This window comes from Meleagris gallopavo, chromosome 17 (assembly GCF_000146605.3).
Source record: "Meleagris gallopavo isolate NT-WF06-2002-E0010 breed Aviagen turkey brand Nicholas breeding stock chromosome 17, Turkey_5.1, whole genome shotgun sequence".
NCBI classification, from domain to species: domain Eukaryota; kingdom Metazoa; phylum Chordata; class Aves; order Galliformes; family Phasianidae; genus Meleagris; species Meleagris gallopavo.
This window is the reverse complement of record NC_015027.2, coordinates 6,426,778-6,443,019: the sequence shown is the minus strand read 5'-3', so window position 1 is coordinate 6,443,019 and position 16,242 is coordinate 6,426,778. Positions and strand designations below refer to the sequence as shown.

Sequence of the window (16,242 nt, the reverse complement as noted above, 5' to 3'; positions counted from 1 at the left end):
CGGCGCAGTGGCTGTCGGTGAAGGAGGAGACCATCTTCCTGCACGACGGGCTGATCCGGGTCACCGACCTGGCCGAGCTGCCCAGCGAGATCGTCGGGGTGGCGGAGCCCGGGGACACCGAGCTGGAGGTGAGGGGGGGCCCCCAGCTGAGCGGGGTGGCGGGGCGGTGGGTGCTCGGGGCCGGCAGCCTCCTGGCACCGAGGCCTGTCGGATCTATTGCGAATAATGGTGAAAGCGGAGCTGGGCAGGAGGACGGCGGTGATGAAGATGGAGGGTGAAGCGTCTCCTGGATGGGGAAATCGTTTGAACCGTGCTCGCGTGTTTTTGAGGCGGCCTTTGGCTCCGTTCTTTTTATTTACGGTTTTGTGTCTTTCTTGTTGCAATTAACCTGTTTTACAATAGCGTGGTGCTGGCATGTCCTGGGGCTGCGTTTAAGCTGCTGCCAGCGATCACTGTTCAAGATGCGGGAGAGCAGCTGGGATTTTCCTCCCAGCTTTCCGCCTTGGCGGTGGCAAATTATACGGCAGTTTTATCTCCCGAGGAGACAGCGGAGGGCTGAATGTCACGGATTGTAGGCTGCATCTCTTCTGCAGGCTGCATTTGCTCCCTGTGTGCCTCCCTTCTCTCCTTTCACCCCGCCCTCCTCTCCAGCACTGTGGCTCGCAATGACACAGGGTCTTTGTCAGAGGAGCCAGGAGGGGATGGTTCGACAGCAGCTCTGTGCTGTGCTGGGTTGCCTTGAGGCCTCCAAGCCCTTTGGCTGCTTCCCAGAAAGCCCGAAACCAGACTGGAGGGTTCGGTCCCGGCAGCGTCATTGTTGGAGCCGTGACGTGGAGTCTTTACGGCCTTTATGAAAACTTCCTACTGCCTTATCGAGGGGGAGAGATTTCCTGCTGAGAGAGCGTTTTGTGCTCTGTGTGATGTGGAGATGGGGGTGGGAGCAGGAGCTGCTCTCGTGAAATGGATGTTGGCAAATATCACATGAACGGTTGGAGTTTTAAGGTGGATGACGGCTCTGAGCATAAATGTGAAATGGTTCTCCCTTGTCTGCTCTGGCACTCAGTGCAGCTTGAATTCAAGAATGCATTTTGGTTCCGTTACATATTTCTAGAAACACCATCAAGTCCAATAAATGTGTGAGGGAAAACACGCGCTCACAGCATTTTAGTGCCATGTGGTGATGAAGGAGGATACACATTAAAAACAAACAGTTTTGTAAGATCTAACAAGCTGGAAATGTGTTCTTCCATGGAACTGGACAAACGCTTTGGACTGGGTGGTTTTTTGTTCAGGTGAGAAAAAGACTGTCCTGTCCTTCAGGCCCTTCTATGAGTCTTTCAGCAATCCAGTGCCAGTGATTCACACCATCTTTCTGTTCCTGATTTTTTTTGTTTTGTTAACCATGTTTGCAGAGTGGAACTTTAAAAATAAATAAACATCCCTTTTTGCTATAGTCTTCGTTTTAACATATAGCCTTAAGCATTTTATTTCCTTTCACTGAGAGGATAGCTGACCACAAGAGACTTAATTTTCAGTTCTTGTTTGTGAGATGGTTATAGTTTTTTAGCAGCGGGTGGGGTGTTGAAAAAAAAAAAAGATTTGAAATTTCAAGTCATGTAAATTAGTTTGCTCATAACTTTTTTTGTGTGTGTGAGTCTTCTAAATAAAGGGCTACCTTGGTAAATTGGAATGACTTTGAGGAGCCATTTTGTGGAAATAGGTGCATGCATCTTGTTGAAGAAATGTGGTCGTATGGTCAGCTGATACACTGAATGGCACATTTGCACTGTTTCTACTCCTGGTTCTTTGTAATAAATATATTTGAAAACGAAGTGACTGGAAGTCTCTGGGGATATGTGATGGGACGAGGGTGGGAGATGCTGCAGCTGCTGCTTTGATTACTAAACTTCTTTAGTGCACTCTTTGTGCTTTGTCAGTGACACTGTGAACCCTGATTGACTCTTCCAAATGAAGTGGTTAATTAAAAAATATTTAACGTGTAAATCAACACTTTTTTTATTTTGAAAGTAACATTGTGGTCTGTTTTTGCTTAAAAATTCCTCTAAGAGCATGTTGGTGAATAATGTCAGTGTATTTGCACGTGTTTCCTTTGTCCTTCTGTTCTAAGGTCTTGTTACAGTGCTGGCGTTCTACCAAAAAAGCTTTATGAACACTTAGACCTGTTGTTCTAACTTCCACATTATTTTTTTCTTAATATCTGTGTACCTGTGCATGCATGTATGTATTTGTATGTATGTATACATATTTTTTTTCTCCCATAACAGTATTTTCCAAGAGTGTTAACCTTTTCCTCAACATGAAAGTAACAAGGGGAAAGATCCCTTGTTCTAGGGATGCCATTCAGTTTTGGTCATTAATTTCTTATTTTTAATTTTTATGTAGCATAAATGGTGTATACTATATTTTTAGATTATCAGCATATTTGCAAAGATGATAAAGTACCAAAGCTAAAAGGGATAAGTATATTTTTAATATTGATGTATATATATGTATTTTAAATAGATTATAGTGATGTGCATATAAAAGCTGCTTCTTGTATGGGTTTTCCAATCAGATCTTCTCAGGAGGAGAGCTAGATTAGTTACCAGTTATGCAGGCCTTTGTGCCCTTTGTACTTGAGGAATTGCTTTCAAAATGCATGAGTTCTGCTTCTTGGAGACAGCCTTACTTGACTAACAGCTGAGAGGTTGCCAGGACACTTTTGCCCCATCTCTGCCTGCTCAGGAGGGACAGCTTAATGGAAGGTGAGCTGTTCCTTCGTGTGCTGCAATGGAAACTACAGCATTTCAGGAATCTTCCCAATCAATGTCTTTCACAGAGTCAGTAACCCCAGCATGGGCTGTCTGAAGGCAGTGGTCCTTTCAGCCACGCAGCTTAGTCTGCTGTTGTGCCAAGAGTCAATGTGCTACATCTTATGAGAAAGCCAGCAATACAAATTGCTGTTGTAACCCTTGGCAATGTAATAAGAATGCCATTGAACTCACAGACTATAGCAAAATGGTAAACAGCATCACTTGTTTTTAGATGGTTTCACGGGGTTGACGAACGTTATCATTGTCAGCCTGCCATTTAAAGAAGACTTGTTCCTGATCTTCAGATTTCTGTCTGGTTTTCCATTAGTTTTAAATACACAGCATCAATGATTTTTCAGCTTAACTGGTGATAGCTTCAGTTATTTTTTCTGCAAAGAAGTAGGTGGGAAGAAAGGTTCTTTAATACGTAGTCGTAATATAAAGTGGAATACTTTAATGTGCCACTCCACTTCTGTGACCTGCATACTCCATTTTACTTACAGCTTTATGTAAATAGTAGTCATTTGGGTATCTGGTTTCTGTTCCTTTCTTCTATGTGAGGTAGGAGCAGCACTTCCAGTGTCTGTAGCTGTCTGGATCGTGTATTTCTGTCCTCATCTCATAGTTTGGTTCCTGTCAACTCCATTATTGTTGGACAGAATGTGAGATGCCACTGGGTGGTTGTCACTGTGCTGCTCATACTTATCTTTAATTACGTGTAAGTGTGAAAATAAAGATGGTGTTCCTTCTTCCGTCTGGGCTCGCCGTGTAGGGACAAGTCCAGCAGTATTCAAACAGGATGTGACAGTGATCACTTGGGGGTATCTGCTAAACTTGGAACTTTCACCCACTTTGCTCATGGGCTGGCAGGAACGTTTTCACTTCTGACTTCTAAAGGAGAGGGTAATTCTCTGTAATTATCTAGGTCAGTGCTTCCCAAATCTTTCTGGTTGTGACCCTACTTGCATCTACAAGCTCCCTTCTGACAAGCTAAAAACCTCCAGTGTCAGCATAAACAATTGCTTTTGTACAAAGGGGTGACCCTTCTTGGGGTTATGCTCTCTTGCCAGGGAGCTGCCGTGCTCCCAGCCCTGCCTGTGGCAGCCACCCCTTCACATGCTTCGGTGATCCTCTGAGAGCATTCATAGCTTTCAGTGTGATACCAATGGCTGGGTCTTGGAGTTTGCTCTGCAAGGGCAGATAGCCCTGCAGGTGTGAGCCTTGGATGTTGCTTTTGTGGAGGAGTGAATCATTTTCTAGTAGGTATCACTGTATGTCTCTTGCTTGCTGCCTGAGAGGACTTTGAAATGTTGTTCACTTTCCTTCCAAGCTTCCTTTCATCAGATTATAGTTGTATAAACCACCAGTTTTGGGTGATTTAATCTCTGGAGAGTTGCTGATTTTGTTATCAGTTATTATGGCCTGTGTGAATTTAGTCAAACTTCCTACAATGTAGACCATTCTGCCTTTTTGTTTGTTTGAGTTGCTTCATTTTTACTGGTAGAGAAACATTAGAAAATATCCTCTGAAAGAAAATCCTGCAAACATATTTTCTCAAATTTAGTGCTTCTTACCAGTTGTAGCTGAGTATTTGGTGGTCTGTGTTCTCAGATGTTTAAATGACAAAGGTTTTTCTTTATCTGACATCTTAATCTAATTAAATAAGAGACACGTAAGTGTTTTAATGAACAAATAAAGAAACGTTGCTTTACTTTACAGGTTTTGTTTATGGTTTGCCTGTGCTCTGATTCATCTCAGATACCAAGGAACAAAAGGTTTGGTACGTTGTTGTTATGTGGTAAGAGATGGGTTTCCCTAATGCTTATTTCAGAGCACAGTTAGGCTTCCATTGCTTTCACAGGGGAGAATAGTTTGTGCTTTTAGCTGAGTGAAAAAGCTGTGCTGCTAAATGCAAGATGAGGGATCAATAGAATCCTTGAACAAGGTGATGCAGTTAACGTTTCTTGCAGCAAAAGATAAAAAGTAATTGGAACAGGCTTGAAACTTCTGTTTTTTAAGTGGAAGGTGCATCTTTGTGGTGTAGTTTCCAACTGCGTGATGTAAGTATGGGGTAGTACCTGAGAAACTACATTTCAGTATCTAAAACACCAGGCTGAAAATGTTTGTATGTCTATAAATATCTTCTGAACATTCAGCATATCAAACAAAAAGCATATAGAGGGCTTGGAAAAATGTTTTAAAAGAAATGAAGGCAGTGTTTTCATGGAGATGGCTTCCTACTGTGTGATGCAGAAACTGCTGTCAGCAGAAGTGCTGTTAGCAGCAGTGACAGAGTGGAGGCCTGGAGTGGTATCCAGTGGTGTTTATGGGAGCAGTTTGATTTGTGATCCATATTTCAATTTTTTTGAGTATCTTAACTGCTGATTGTGGTATTTCTCTTATATCTATAAATCTTGGAATTCTCTCTTCCCTATATGATTTTATTTGTATTTCTGGAGTCAAAAGAATCAAGTAAACAAGCACTGCTTCCTATGTTAATGCTTCGGCACGTGAGAAATGACTTTAGAGCTGTAACATGACAGTGAAAGTAATGCAGTTAACTTTTATTCATGCCTTTTCTGAATGTATCTTATAATTTCCATGTTTTTTCTGTCTGTCTTGATGTTTGTTCCTTCCGTGAGATGGGGGTGATGCTTATTTAATGCTCAGGGGATATTACGTGTGTAATTGATACAGCAAACGTGCTTCTGTCTTCAAAGAGTTGCTCTCTTCGTGTGCGAAATTCAGCTAGTTTAATTATGCAGGGAAATAATTAAATGCTGTTTTGGATGTATATATTGTAAGCGACAGCTTTTATAACTTTAGGAGAAAAATACAGCGTGGTGTGTGCAGCATCATTGCTCGTCAGTTCCATGCATAGCGGAATGAAAGCAGCAGCTCAGCCTGAGACTGGCTGTAAGAAGTGCTGGTAGAGCTGCTGGAAGAAGTCCTTGTTCACGTTTGTTGTTGGCTGTGCATTTTTTTTTCTTTTCCATTCTGCTCCTTTCTGTTTTGCCTGTTGGAGACCCCCTGGATCCAGTCAAAGCCAAAAAGCCTGGCTTCAAAACCACCCAAAAAGTAGGGGCTGGGGGCTGTGAGAGCACAAGCACTGCTGCCAGCACCAGGGACAGCATAAGGAGACCGGGATCTTAGCTGGAGGAAAAAGCTGCTTTTTAGCAGCAGCTCACTTCTAAATTTACTTAATGGGGTCGTAAAACCTCAGGCTAAAGCTCTTCATGTAGATTAACGTGTCTTAATTGTAGGATGTCTCATGTTTGTAGTTGGTAGAGAAGCACTTTACCCTGGCAGTAGTGAATTCCAGTGACAAAAGTATTGCAGAATGGGCAGAAGTCTCTGGTGGAAGTTCTGTCCTGGGTGAAACGGGGCAGAAATTAGATGCAGTGGGAATGGAGTGTCCTACCCAGTGCTGGGCCTCTGAAGTGGGTCCTTCCGTGCCTCTTGGTGTTGAAGAAGGGATCAATGAACTAACTGTTGAACTTTTGGATCGACCGTTTTCTTTGTAAAATATTTGTTATTTAATATTTTATATCAATTTTAATAATCGACAAGAACAAGCTTAGTGCAAAATTAAAGGAGCTACAATTAAGTTTTTAGTAACGCAGTGTTGATGGGTGACTTCAGGCCATTAAACCTCAGCCTTTGAAAATCAGACAAACTTTTCAAGGCAGTTTTGCTGACTGAAAGCCAACTTAAAGTTGTTAAATAGGTAATGATTGCAGTCACAGTGCAGGAACTGTGTTTTCAAAGTGACTGAAGTGCAGAATTCTTATTTGCAAAAGGTACCAACGTGATGTTTACCCTACTTACAGAATCAATTTTAGACAGGGAACTTAAAAATTGATGCTGTTTTATTTCTTCCCCTAATTCAAGCATCTTGGTTATTGAATGCTTGCAGAGTAGCTTCCAAAGCTGCAACTTTCCTTGTTGTTGTTCCTCAGAAGCTATTCTTTATACTTTCCATTTCTATTATGGAGTTGATTCTTTTGTTTGTTTAATGCTATTGATTGTTGCTAAACAAAATGTGAATTGTCTTATCTAAAAGCAGAAATTGAACTGTGAACTACTTAAGCTCTATCAGTGTTCTTAAGACTTTTTTCCCCTCAATTCTCTGTGTTTGTCTTTTTACAATGACAGTGGTATTATTAACTTACACTCAACATCTTCACCTCCTGTGCCCTTTTTTTCTTAGTGTATTAACATGTGTTATTCTGTAGTGTAGTTATTTAAGTTTTCTTTCACTTGTTCTGATCATAAACTGTACGTTCAGATTTTATTTTGTGGTCTACCCTTACACCTACGTACAAATCTTTCATTTGTTTTTGATAGCAGTTGGTGGTGTTACTGTTGAGCTTCCGTTTCTGTTAGAGACCATCCTTTGAGGTGTAAGTAGGTGCTTGGATAACTTGCTCTGTGGCAAAGCAGTGATTTGTTCCCTGATTTTCACATTCTGTGATCTGCAGGTCCAGGTGACTGCTTGTGCTGTGCCAGTTTTTGGGGTCTGTTTGCATCTGAGGTCTTCCCAAGTGTTGTATAGGAAATGTAGGTCCAAGGTGTAACAGACCTGTGTCTGTAGGAGAATGTCTGTGCTTATTTTAACAAAGAGAATGGTCAGTTCAGCTCCTGGATAGGAAGAAAACAAGCTAATTTGGGGCAGAAGGATTAAGTTTTGCTGGAGGGGTTAAAAAGGGAGGCTTGGCAGAGTAAACCAGCTTTTATAACCAGAAGAAACCCTCCAGTGGGTACAGCCTGGGGCTAAAGGTATTTGAAATGGCAACCGCGTGCCAGTGAGGTCTGCAGTAAGTCAGCTGGGAAAAGGATGGGAGAGACTTTTCTGTTCTTACTCTTCCTGTGAATTATTTTAGAACAGATTTTCTGTTTCTTTTCTAAGCAGTGGTAGTTGTTGTCTGCTTTGGAATTCATGAACGTTTATTTGTTTTCTTCTTGCATTTTGCGTTAATCTGCTTTGACTTCAAATAGGCTTCAGGATAACAAGCTTTGCCTGGAGATGTGAGAAAAGTTAGTCAGTGGGCCGAGGAAACCTCAGCAAAGGTTGTGAGTCTGTTGTGAAGCCTTCAGACTGCAAAGGGAAGCCGTGTGTGTGGCACAGACCAGCTGGAGCTCTGTCAGTATCAGGTCAGGAGGGGTGTTTGGGTAACCAGTGAGAACTGGGGTGGTTTGGTGGTGTGTAGCAAGATCTTAAGGAGTACATCTGAATCCTGAAAGTTCTCAAGCTGTTTATTGCTGCCAGTCAATGTGAAAGTTTGCTCTTAAAGCTCTTTTTGCAGGTAGCTTTAAGCACTCGCCTCTGGCCAATATGGTGGGTTAAAATGGCTTCAAATGTTGTGCCTAAGCTAAGAAACCTGGCATGGATTGTGGGGTTCCTCTGTGTCTGTGGAAAGGTGGGGGAAGAGGAAGGCAAACTGCTAATTCATAACCATAGTGCTTATTGCAATCTAAAGGGAAAGCCAGCTAGTCATAGCAACTTGTCCTTTGTGGTGTCTCTGCTGCTGAGGACGCAGACCTTGTCAGCATTTCTTCTAGCTGAAAATGTTGATTCCTTTTTCCTCCACTGCTGTAGTTTATTATTGCTTAGTTGGGGATCCATCACCTACGTAGTACAGTTCAAGAAAGTCAGGAGCAAACTGCTTTAGAGTGTGATTGCATCTTAATAGAAAGTAATTAAGCTTAATTTTGAGACAATAGAACACACAAATTAATGGGAGGTAGTTATTTTAAATATATGTGATTTAGGAATTAATATTCTTAATCTCTTTGAAGAAATTAATAAAAAGAGATTCTTGGGTTTTAAGAAGCTTAATCCTAACATCTACTGAAGTGCAATTATTATGTGAATTGCACTTTAAAGTGAACTTTTCATGTCTGTAGTGGAGGGTGTTTGGGTTGTACTGAAAAGCTTCATTGACTGTAGTAGGGGTGCTGGTAGAAATGGCAGATGTGATTTGTCCTGAAGTGTTCTATCAAGCTGTTCAAAATTCTACAGTTAGTCATGAATATGTTTCATATTCCATGCAGCTTCTGTCTACAATAAAATAGTAATAATTTTAAACAAAAAACCTGCATGGAATTGTTCATTGCACCTCTTAATTTATTTTATTTTATTTTAAAGGGAGTGGGGTGGGGGTAGGATGGATTTATAACTTGAAAACGGGCATGAGAGTGGATGAGAGCAGTGTGGTGTGCAGGCAGAAGCCCTTTGGACCTTGAATCAGAAGTATCAGGATGTGTGGAGCTCATTGCTTTCCTTGAGGTTATCGGAGCTTGAGTGGCTTTGCTGATCTCAGCTGTTGTAAAGGGAGAAGTCTGTAAATTACCTTGAATTGTGAGCTCAAGTACCAGGCTGGATACTAACCCATAAATAGGTTTCTTTCTGTCATGGCTTTTTTTCTGGTTGCAGCTTTGTCTCCCGTTTTGCTCAGAAGTGCCAGGAAGGCCTCTTTCTTCCCTCTGAAATGAGGGGGCTTTCGGGTTTTAAGCTATGGCAGTAACTTATTGAAAAAGATAGCTTATTGCAATATCATAAAACTGAGGAGGGGGGAAAACAAGGTGGGGAGAGCACACAACAAAACTGTTAGTTTGTTTTAGAGAACTGATGGTGTTTTGATTTGGAAAGTCCTGGAGCTAAAATGTTCAGATTCTTATTACAGAATATTGTAACAGTATTGACTGCTATTTAAACATCATCACTCAGTCCTGAATTTCTTAGCAGAATTGCCTCAATTAAAAAAATAAAAATAAAAATAAAAATATCATAACAAATCTATTGCAGTGGAGCTCTAAGATATTTCATACATGTTTTTGTTTAAAATCTGTGCTGTTTTACCATCATAATTGAATCCTGGGCTTCAGTGGCAGTGCTGACTCAGCAGTAACAGACTGCGTGCCACTTCCCTGCTCTTTGGCCTCCAGTTCAGCTTTATTCATACACCCCAAAAATCCCAGTCCGTCATAGTGTGCTATCCAGATCAGCTGTCCTCTGCAGCCATGCATTGTTTGTCGTTAAGAAAAAGAAAACCCATATAAATACCACTTCTCTTCCTTTCAGATCCTCACGTTTGAGACCAAGAACCCGACAGAGCTAGCTGAGCGCTTACGGGCTGTGTGTGGAAACCAGAGCAATGCTTATGCTCGACTGCTGGAGTACCGCCTGAACGCCTTGCGAGGACTCTGGAACGCCCAGCGGCAGCTGGCATTGGAGGAGCAGCACGACAGGGAGAGCTCGGGGGATGAAGAAGCACTGGCCTTACTCAAACGTCAAGGCTTGTTACAGCAGCCTGAGCAGGCGCCCTTTACTTCACGAATGGGGCTTCTGCTGGTTTTTCCCCTCATTCAGTCTCAAAGTAGAACAGACCCTTCTCTCTGTAACATAACCGCCGAGGTGCTATTGAATTGCCTTCGAGACTGCCAGCCTTTGAGCTTGACTAAGGAGCCAGCTGACTGTCTCAATGGGATAGAGTCTTTGCTGTGCTCGTGGTTGGAAGAAACTTCTGCTTCAGGTCATCAGATTCCATATAAGCAAAAGGAAAATGCTGCTGCTGCCCTAGTTGCCTTGGCTTGTGCAAGGTAAGGAAACTGGATTGAGATGGTATTGATAGCATTTATACTTAAATATAAGAATCAAAAATGATGTGCTCACGCTGTTGACATTCACTTGCTGCTTACTTTAGTCTATTCCTAACACTTAAGTACTGGTATGGGAAGGGTGAAACTGGCTAAGTATGTATTTTTTTGTGTGTTCAACACAAGCAGAATGATCTAGGTTAGAAATGTGCATAGTGCTGCTTCCGCTGCAACGATCTGTTCTAGGAATAGTTCCAAATGGTTTTGTCATGGAGGAAAGTTGTGTCCCTTTGCCCTTTGTACTGCCTTGCTAGTCATGTAGCTTACAAATCTTTCTTCTTTTGGCTGTAGAAAGCATTGCTGGTAAGATTCAGGACGACTCATTCCAGATTTCACTGTTACCTTGTGAAACATCTGGAGGCATTTTTTCATTTGGTTGCCTCTGAAGAATTCAATGAGTATAGTTTGGACTATCTCATGCCCTGTGTGCATTCAGCACAGCACTGGGTGATTTAGGACAAAATGGCCATCACAGCTTTTAATACAGATTCCCTCTTTTTATTGGTTTGGACTTCGGGAGGGGGACAGGACTACAGCATTTAGCTCTTGCACAGCAATCTCAGCCTTCATGTTTAATGTTTCTGAGATTGCAGCCTTGTCTGTCAAGTTTAATTCTGATTTAAGATGTTGAAGTTCTCGAGAGCTGTCACAGCTTGCTTTAAAAAAAAAAAAGTGTTTCTTCAAATGGGAAATACTTTATTTCTAGTGTACTTGCTGTAATGAAGAAATTTACTTCATGTGGCAAATTATTTTGCACTGGCAACTGCCTTATCTAAAAGCAACATGCTTGAAAAAATACTTAGTAAGTTGGATTTGGATTTTGTCAAGAGTGTACATATATATACGCACACACACACATATATATACACCTATATATTTTTATATATATAATATATATTAATTATATATATATATGTATATATATATTTTTTTCCCCCCAGATGTCAGTTTTCAGGAATTACGGCATGTTCATTTTTGGTTGAATTTGTAGAAGCTAAATTTCCAATAGCGCTTTTGAAATGGAAGTTGATTTTGTATTTCCTTTGCAAATCTCTCTTGCACTGCTTGTGGAGATGCAACATCTGACTTTGCTCTGTTTACCTGTGAAAGCCCTGCATTTTTTCTTTAAATATATATTTTGTGCATTGTGTGCCCATTATAAAGAGAAAGTCTTGAAAATGAGATGATTATTGAGATTCCTGGTTGCAATCTTGTGTTTTGAGTTACTAAGAATAAAACAGCAGGGTGAATATGGATTTAAATAATTAATTGAGGTGCTTTGAAGTATTCAGCGTCAGTTTTCTTCAAGCTGAGGTTTATCTGTGAGAGCATGCAGCTGAAAATGGCAGTGGGGAAAACGTGGTTTTGGAGGTGGATGAGGAGATGGCGGCTGTTAGAGTTAAGGACCCAGGACTGCCCGTGTGTGACAGAAAGCAGAAGGCTGCTTTCAGCAGAGTGCTTGGTAAGGATCTCTTCAGTTCAGCAGTCATGCTTCTGAAGAAATCGATTCATAAGCAGCTGTTGTCATAGCTAAGGCACTGTCAAGATTCTTGTTTTTAGCTAGGCTGTTGTGCTTGGAAATAAAGCCAGCGCATCTTTCAGAAGATGGTTTTTGGTTTTTTTGTTTTTGATACCCTGAGCTTTAAAACAAACTGTAAAGTAGATATATTTTAAATACCTCTATTTCTGGGAGAGAAAAAAACAAAACAAGCAGTTTTCCTCTTTGTTGACACACAGATTTCATAAGTTCTCCAAAGAAAAGAATTCAACAGGCAAATGAACAAGAGCTATAGTTAGAATTACAAACTCCATCTGTTTATAAATACCATGGTGAGATTTTAAAGCAATGTATTTCTTTGCAGGATAAGAAATGATTTTTACTTGGGTTTAATTTTGCTCTAATAGCTATCTGGTTCTTGTATACGTTTTGATCCATCACTTCAGAAGGGGAAGAGCTTCCATCTTTGTGTTCAGAAGTAATTGAACTCATGGTAATAAACTCATTAGTTTAAGTCTTTTCCATTTAACACAAGAAAGCCATCTCTGGATTGTGTCTGCAGCAGCTTTTAGTAATGCTGTGTCTCAGTCCTGGGAAGACCTACGTTTTATATCTGAAGATCTGAAGGTGTTCAGTCAGCAACAAGAAATACTGAAAGTAGCTGCCTATAATAGATGTAAACCTGAGGTGTTTTATTATGTGCCTCTATAGCTTTTACTGAATGTGTGGTTTGTCACACAGTTGCTGATCTCCCTACCTGCATGGTGCTTCGTCCTCTTCCAGAAAGACAGTGTGACTTAGACTGGCAGTTAGCCAGCATCCTTCTTCCTTTCTGTTACCCTCTCTTCCTCTTTTCTCTTCCTCCACAAAAGAATGAAAATCAACCAGAAAAGAAATGCAAATTAGAAAAGAATCTTGATGGAATATCTTTGCTACTCTCTCTTTATGGTACTGGATATTATATTTTACATAGATGCTGTTGTCTGTGTGCTTTCAGTCTTGTTTCAATAGACATCTTTAATTCATGTTTTTCTTATCCTTTTAGAGGGTCGCTGAAAACCTTTGTTCATACAGTGCATCTATTACAGAAACAGACAGATCTGGGAACCTTGCCTGTGGCTGATGTGTTGTACAGGTCTGTAGTGACTTTTCTAACTGTAGCACTTTTACCTCGGCTCTGGTAAATGATAAATGCATTTACAGGTAAATGTCTTTAAATGTAATGGAAATGCTTTAGGGTTTTTGAATGCTGTAGCAAAGGTTGAAATTTCTTCAATTAAAGAAGGAAGACATTAGAAAGTCAAATCTAAAAGGATCCAGTAATTTGTTTGGTAAAATGCTAGTGATTCCTCTAAGTAGCTTATGTCCTCTGACAGGAAAAAAAAATGCTTTAAAATAAATAAAACTTCATCTAAACTTTTGATGAAGGTAGCTTTTGTTATGGCTGTTCTCTATGCATCTTACCTTGTTTTGTGCTTAAAGGTTGTTGCTTTTGGAGGGAGGTCCTGGCTCACCTTCTTGTTTGCTTGGAGGGAAGCATATTGTGTCCTGGGGCTTTGAAGACATGTTACCTGCACCTGATGCCAACAGTAGCTCCAGCGGTGAAAATAAAGGTGAATTATTTCGTGTCTGTCAATATTAGCAGAGGAGAATAAAAATGCTTTTTGTGCTAATAATTATTTAAAAAATAAAATGATGTAGGGCTGTAGAGTTGAAAAGGATTTCATCTTTTCTGTTGGAAGTCGTGTGAAATCAGCTACAGTATAGGTCAGGTAACTGAAAGCTGAGGGGTTTAGAAGGGAGAGAGAAGCCTGATAGATAAGGAGTGGGAGGGCAGCAGCTGCCTGGGCACTTTGTTGTCAGAGTCTGTACGTTCAAAGCTGAAGTTTTAAAAGGCATTGACCCAATTATATAGAAGTACTAAATGGTGTGTGTTGTTTAGCTTGTCATCTCAACTCTTATCAAGCTAATCTAACCAGAATATGTAAACAACTTTTTATAAGTTGGTCTGGGGGTCAGATAAGAAAAAATATCTTGTTTTGAATTAAAATGAAGAGGTTGCATTAATCTTAGTATAGTTTTTAAAAGACAAGCTAATAGGTGTCTGAAGAGTTACTTTGTGCTTGCTGGAGAGCAAGTGCCTTTTTAACTGGTCTCATGATCTAGGTGGAGCAAACCATGAAAAGCTGTAGCTATGGTGACTCTCCCTGATTTCAGTGATAATTTTTCAGGGAGGTCAAACTGATTTTTGGACATTATCCCCTCATTTAATCTTTCAGTGAGTGTAATTTATTTGTCACATGCAGTATCCCTGTATTCAGTAGCTATCACTGATAGAGCACGTTTATTTTTAAAAGTACAAGTTCAGTGTCTTTTTTTTTTGTGTGTTTCCCTGGATGACTGTGGAGATTATGTGAATTTAAATAGGTTGACTGAAACAGTTTATTGACATCTCTGTTACAAGGCTTTGTCCTGTGTGTCCCTTCTTGATGGTTAGTAATTACTGCTTTCTGAGTGACAGAGCTGTGGCAGAAATACATTTTGTCTTAATTTTAGCAAAGTTCAGAGGTGGAAGGGGCAATTTGCTGCCTGGAAGAGAAGTGTGGTATTGTACCAGGAATTAGATCAAGGCTCAAAATTATACTGCTCCTTTCCCACAAGCAAGTTATGGTAATGGCACTTGTCCTGAGTAGGAAAGGCTTATATAGGCATTAATCTTGCTTGTACTTGTATGTTAACTTGTACATTAATCTTGCTTCCAGTCCTGGGTACTGAACATTACCTGTTGCAAAAAGAGAATTATATTCTGCTCCTTTGGGTCATTCTGAAAGTGTTTAATATCAGATGTCCAAGTTGGTTTATATTTAAGGGAATTTTCCACTTGAAATGAATTTTGTTGCTTAATCCTGTGTTCCTAAGCATGATGTTGGGTATTGGCTCCTATTGTACTTACGGTTTTGAATAGAGTGCAAGAAGGCCAGTTTAAACCTATGGCGCAAGCTTCTGTTTAAAATAGTACTAATAATACTAAAATTACTTCAGTAATACCAGAAGACAGGTGGTCTTAATGCTGACGTGAGAACACAATGCAGGAAATGGAAATTCACCAGAAATAGATGATGGCCACTTGAATCATGTTCAGAACTGTACTAATGTCAGTTATTGTCTAAAAGAAGCTGGCTGACCAGCCCCTAATTCCTGTTGGGTTTATTTGGTATCACTGGGAAATTAACCTTGTACTGTTTGTGTGAGTTGTGTGTAATCCAAATGCTTCTTAAGTGACCAAAGAAAGGTAAAGAAGTTGCAGTAAGAAGAACTGGAGTTTAACTGTTACCGTATCTCTTAGAACACTGAGTAGTAAATTCAGTATTAAAAAAGCAGTTCTGACTTGTCAACTGTGGCCTGTTGTGACCATCTGTAGGCTTTCAGTTACTGTTGTAGCTTCAGCAGAAGAATGAGAACCATGGAGAATTTCTAGTGTTGTTTGTTACATAGAAAATCCGTGCTCTGTTCTTTCTTTCTGGTTCAGATGCAGACTTAGGACGTTGTCTTGCAGCAGATGGCCTCTACCTTTATACAACAAATTCAGTGGGAAGAGGAATAAGCAAATTAGGATCTGGGTTACACGGTACCTTGCGGTAAGTGACAGCATAGATGAGTGTTTGCTATTCTGCAGATCCATTTGGGGAAAAAAGAAGTTGTTATTTTGGTAAGCCTTTCTCAGATGTTGGATGTAACAGGACTAGAGCACATTCTGCGTTTTCATTGAGTGTTATTTTAGCATTTTGGTCTTCTCATCTGTAGCTCTTGAGAGTGTTTTCTCTGCAATTATAGAATAACTTGATTGTAAGGGACCTTTGGAGAGCAAGCAGCTCAGCCTCCTCTGCAAAGAAGTGTAGTAGCAGAGTAGCTGATGTTTCAGACATGTATATATGTATGTACATAAAGTTGATTTTTCTTTGCTGAGAGGGATGTAGCAGAGACTAGTTTTTTATGTAGAGCTGTACAATTAGTGGCTCTGTAAGTATTTGTTTTCTAATTATGCTATTCATTATATACATGATTAGTGCAGCTGTAACAGTACTGCCTAACTTCTTTGTTGCTTAGAAGTCATGAGGTTTCTTATGGTTAAAACCTTTACAGCGGAAATTGATGACTTAAAATGACTTGAATTTAAGTTCAAAGTTCTAGAATGTGGTTGTGAGTTCTTAGAAGAACAAACAAGAAGTGCAGAGTTTTAAAGAATTATAATGTGCTGCTATTTTTTTTTTT

General features: G+C 40.3%; 1 protein-coding gene across 1 annotated transcript in view; it reads left to right on the top strand.

Annotated features, from left to right (window-relative positions):
* Positions 1-6: 6 nt before the first annotated feature.
* HECTD4 (HECT domain E3 ubiquitin protein ligase 4) overlaps positions 7-16,242 on the top strand; it is a 66,709-nt gene continuing 50,473 nt past the window's right edge. The window contains exons 1-5 of the mRNA XM_010720190.3: positions 7-128; positions 9,898-10,415; positions 13,016-13,105; positions 13,453-13,583; positions 15,500-15,608. Of these exons, the coding sequence (XP_010718492.1) occupies positions 10,153-10,415; positions 13,016-13,105; positions 13,453-13,583; positions 15,500-15,608 (593 nt within the window). The 5' untranslated portion in view covers positions 7-128; positions 9,898-10,152. The remainder of the gene's footprint in view (positions 129-9,897; positions 10,416-13,015; positions 13,106-13,452; positions 13,584-15,499; positions 15,609-16,242) is intronic.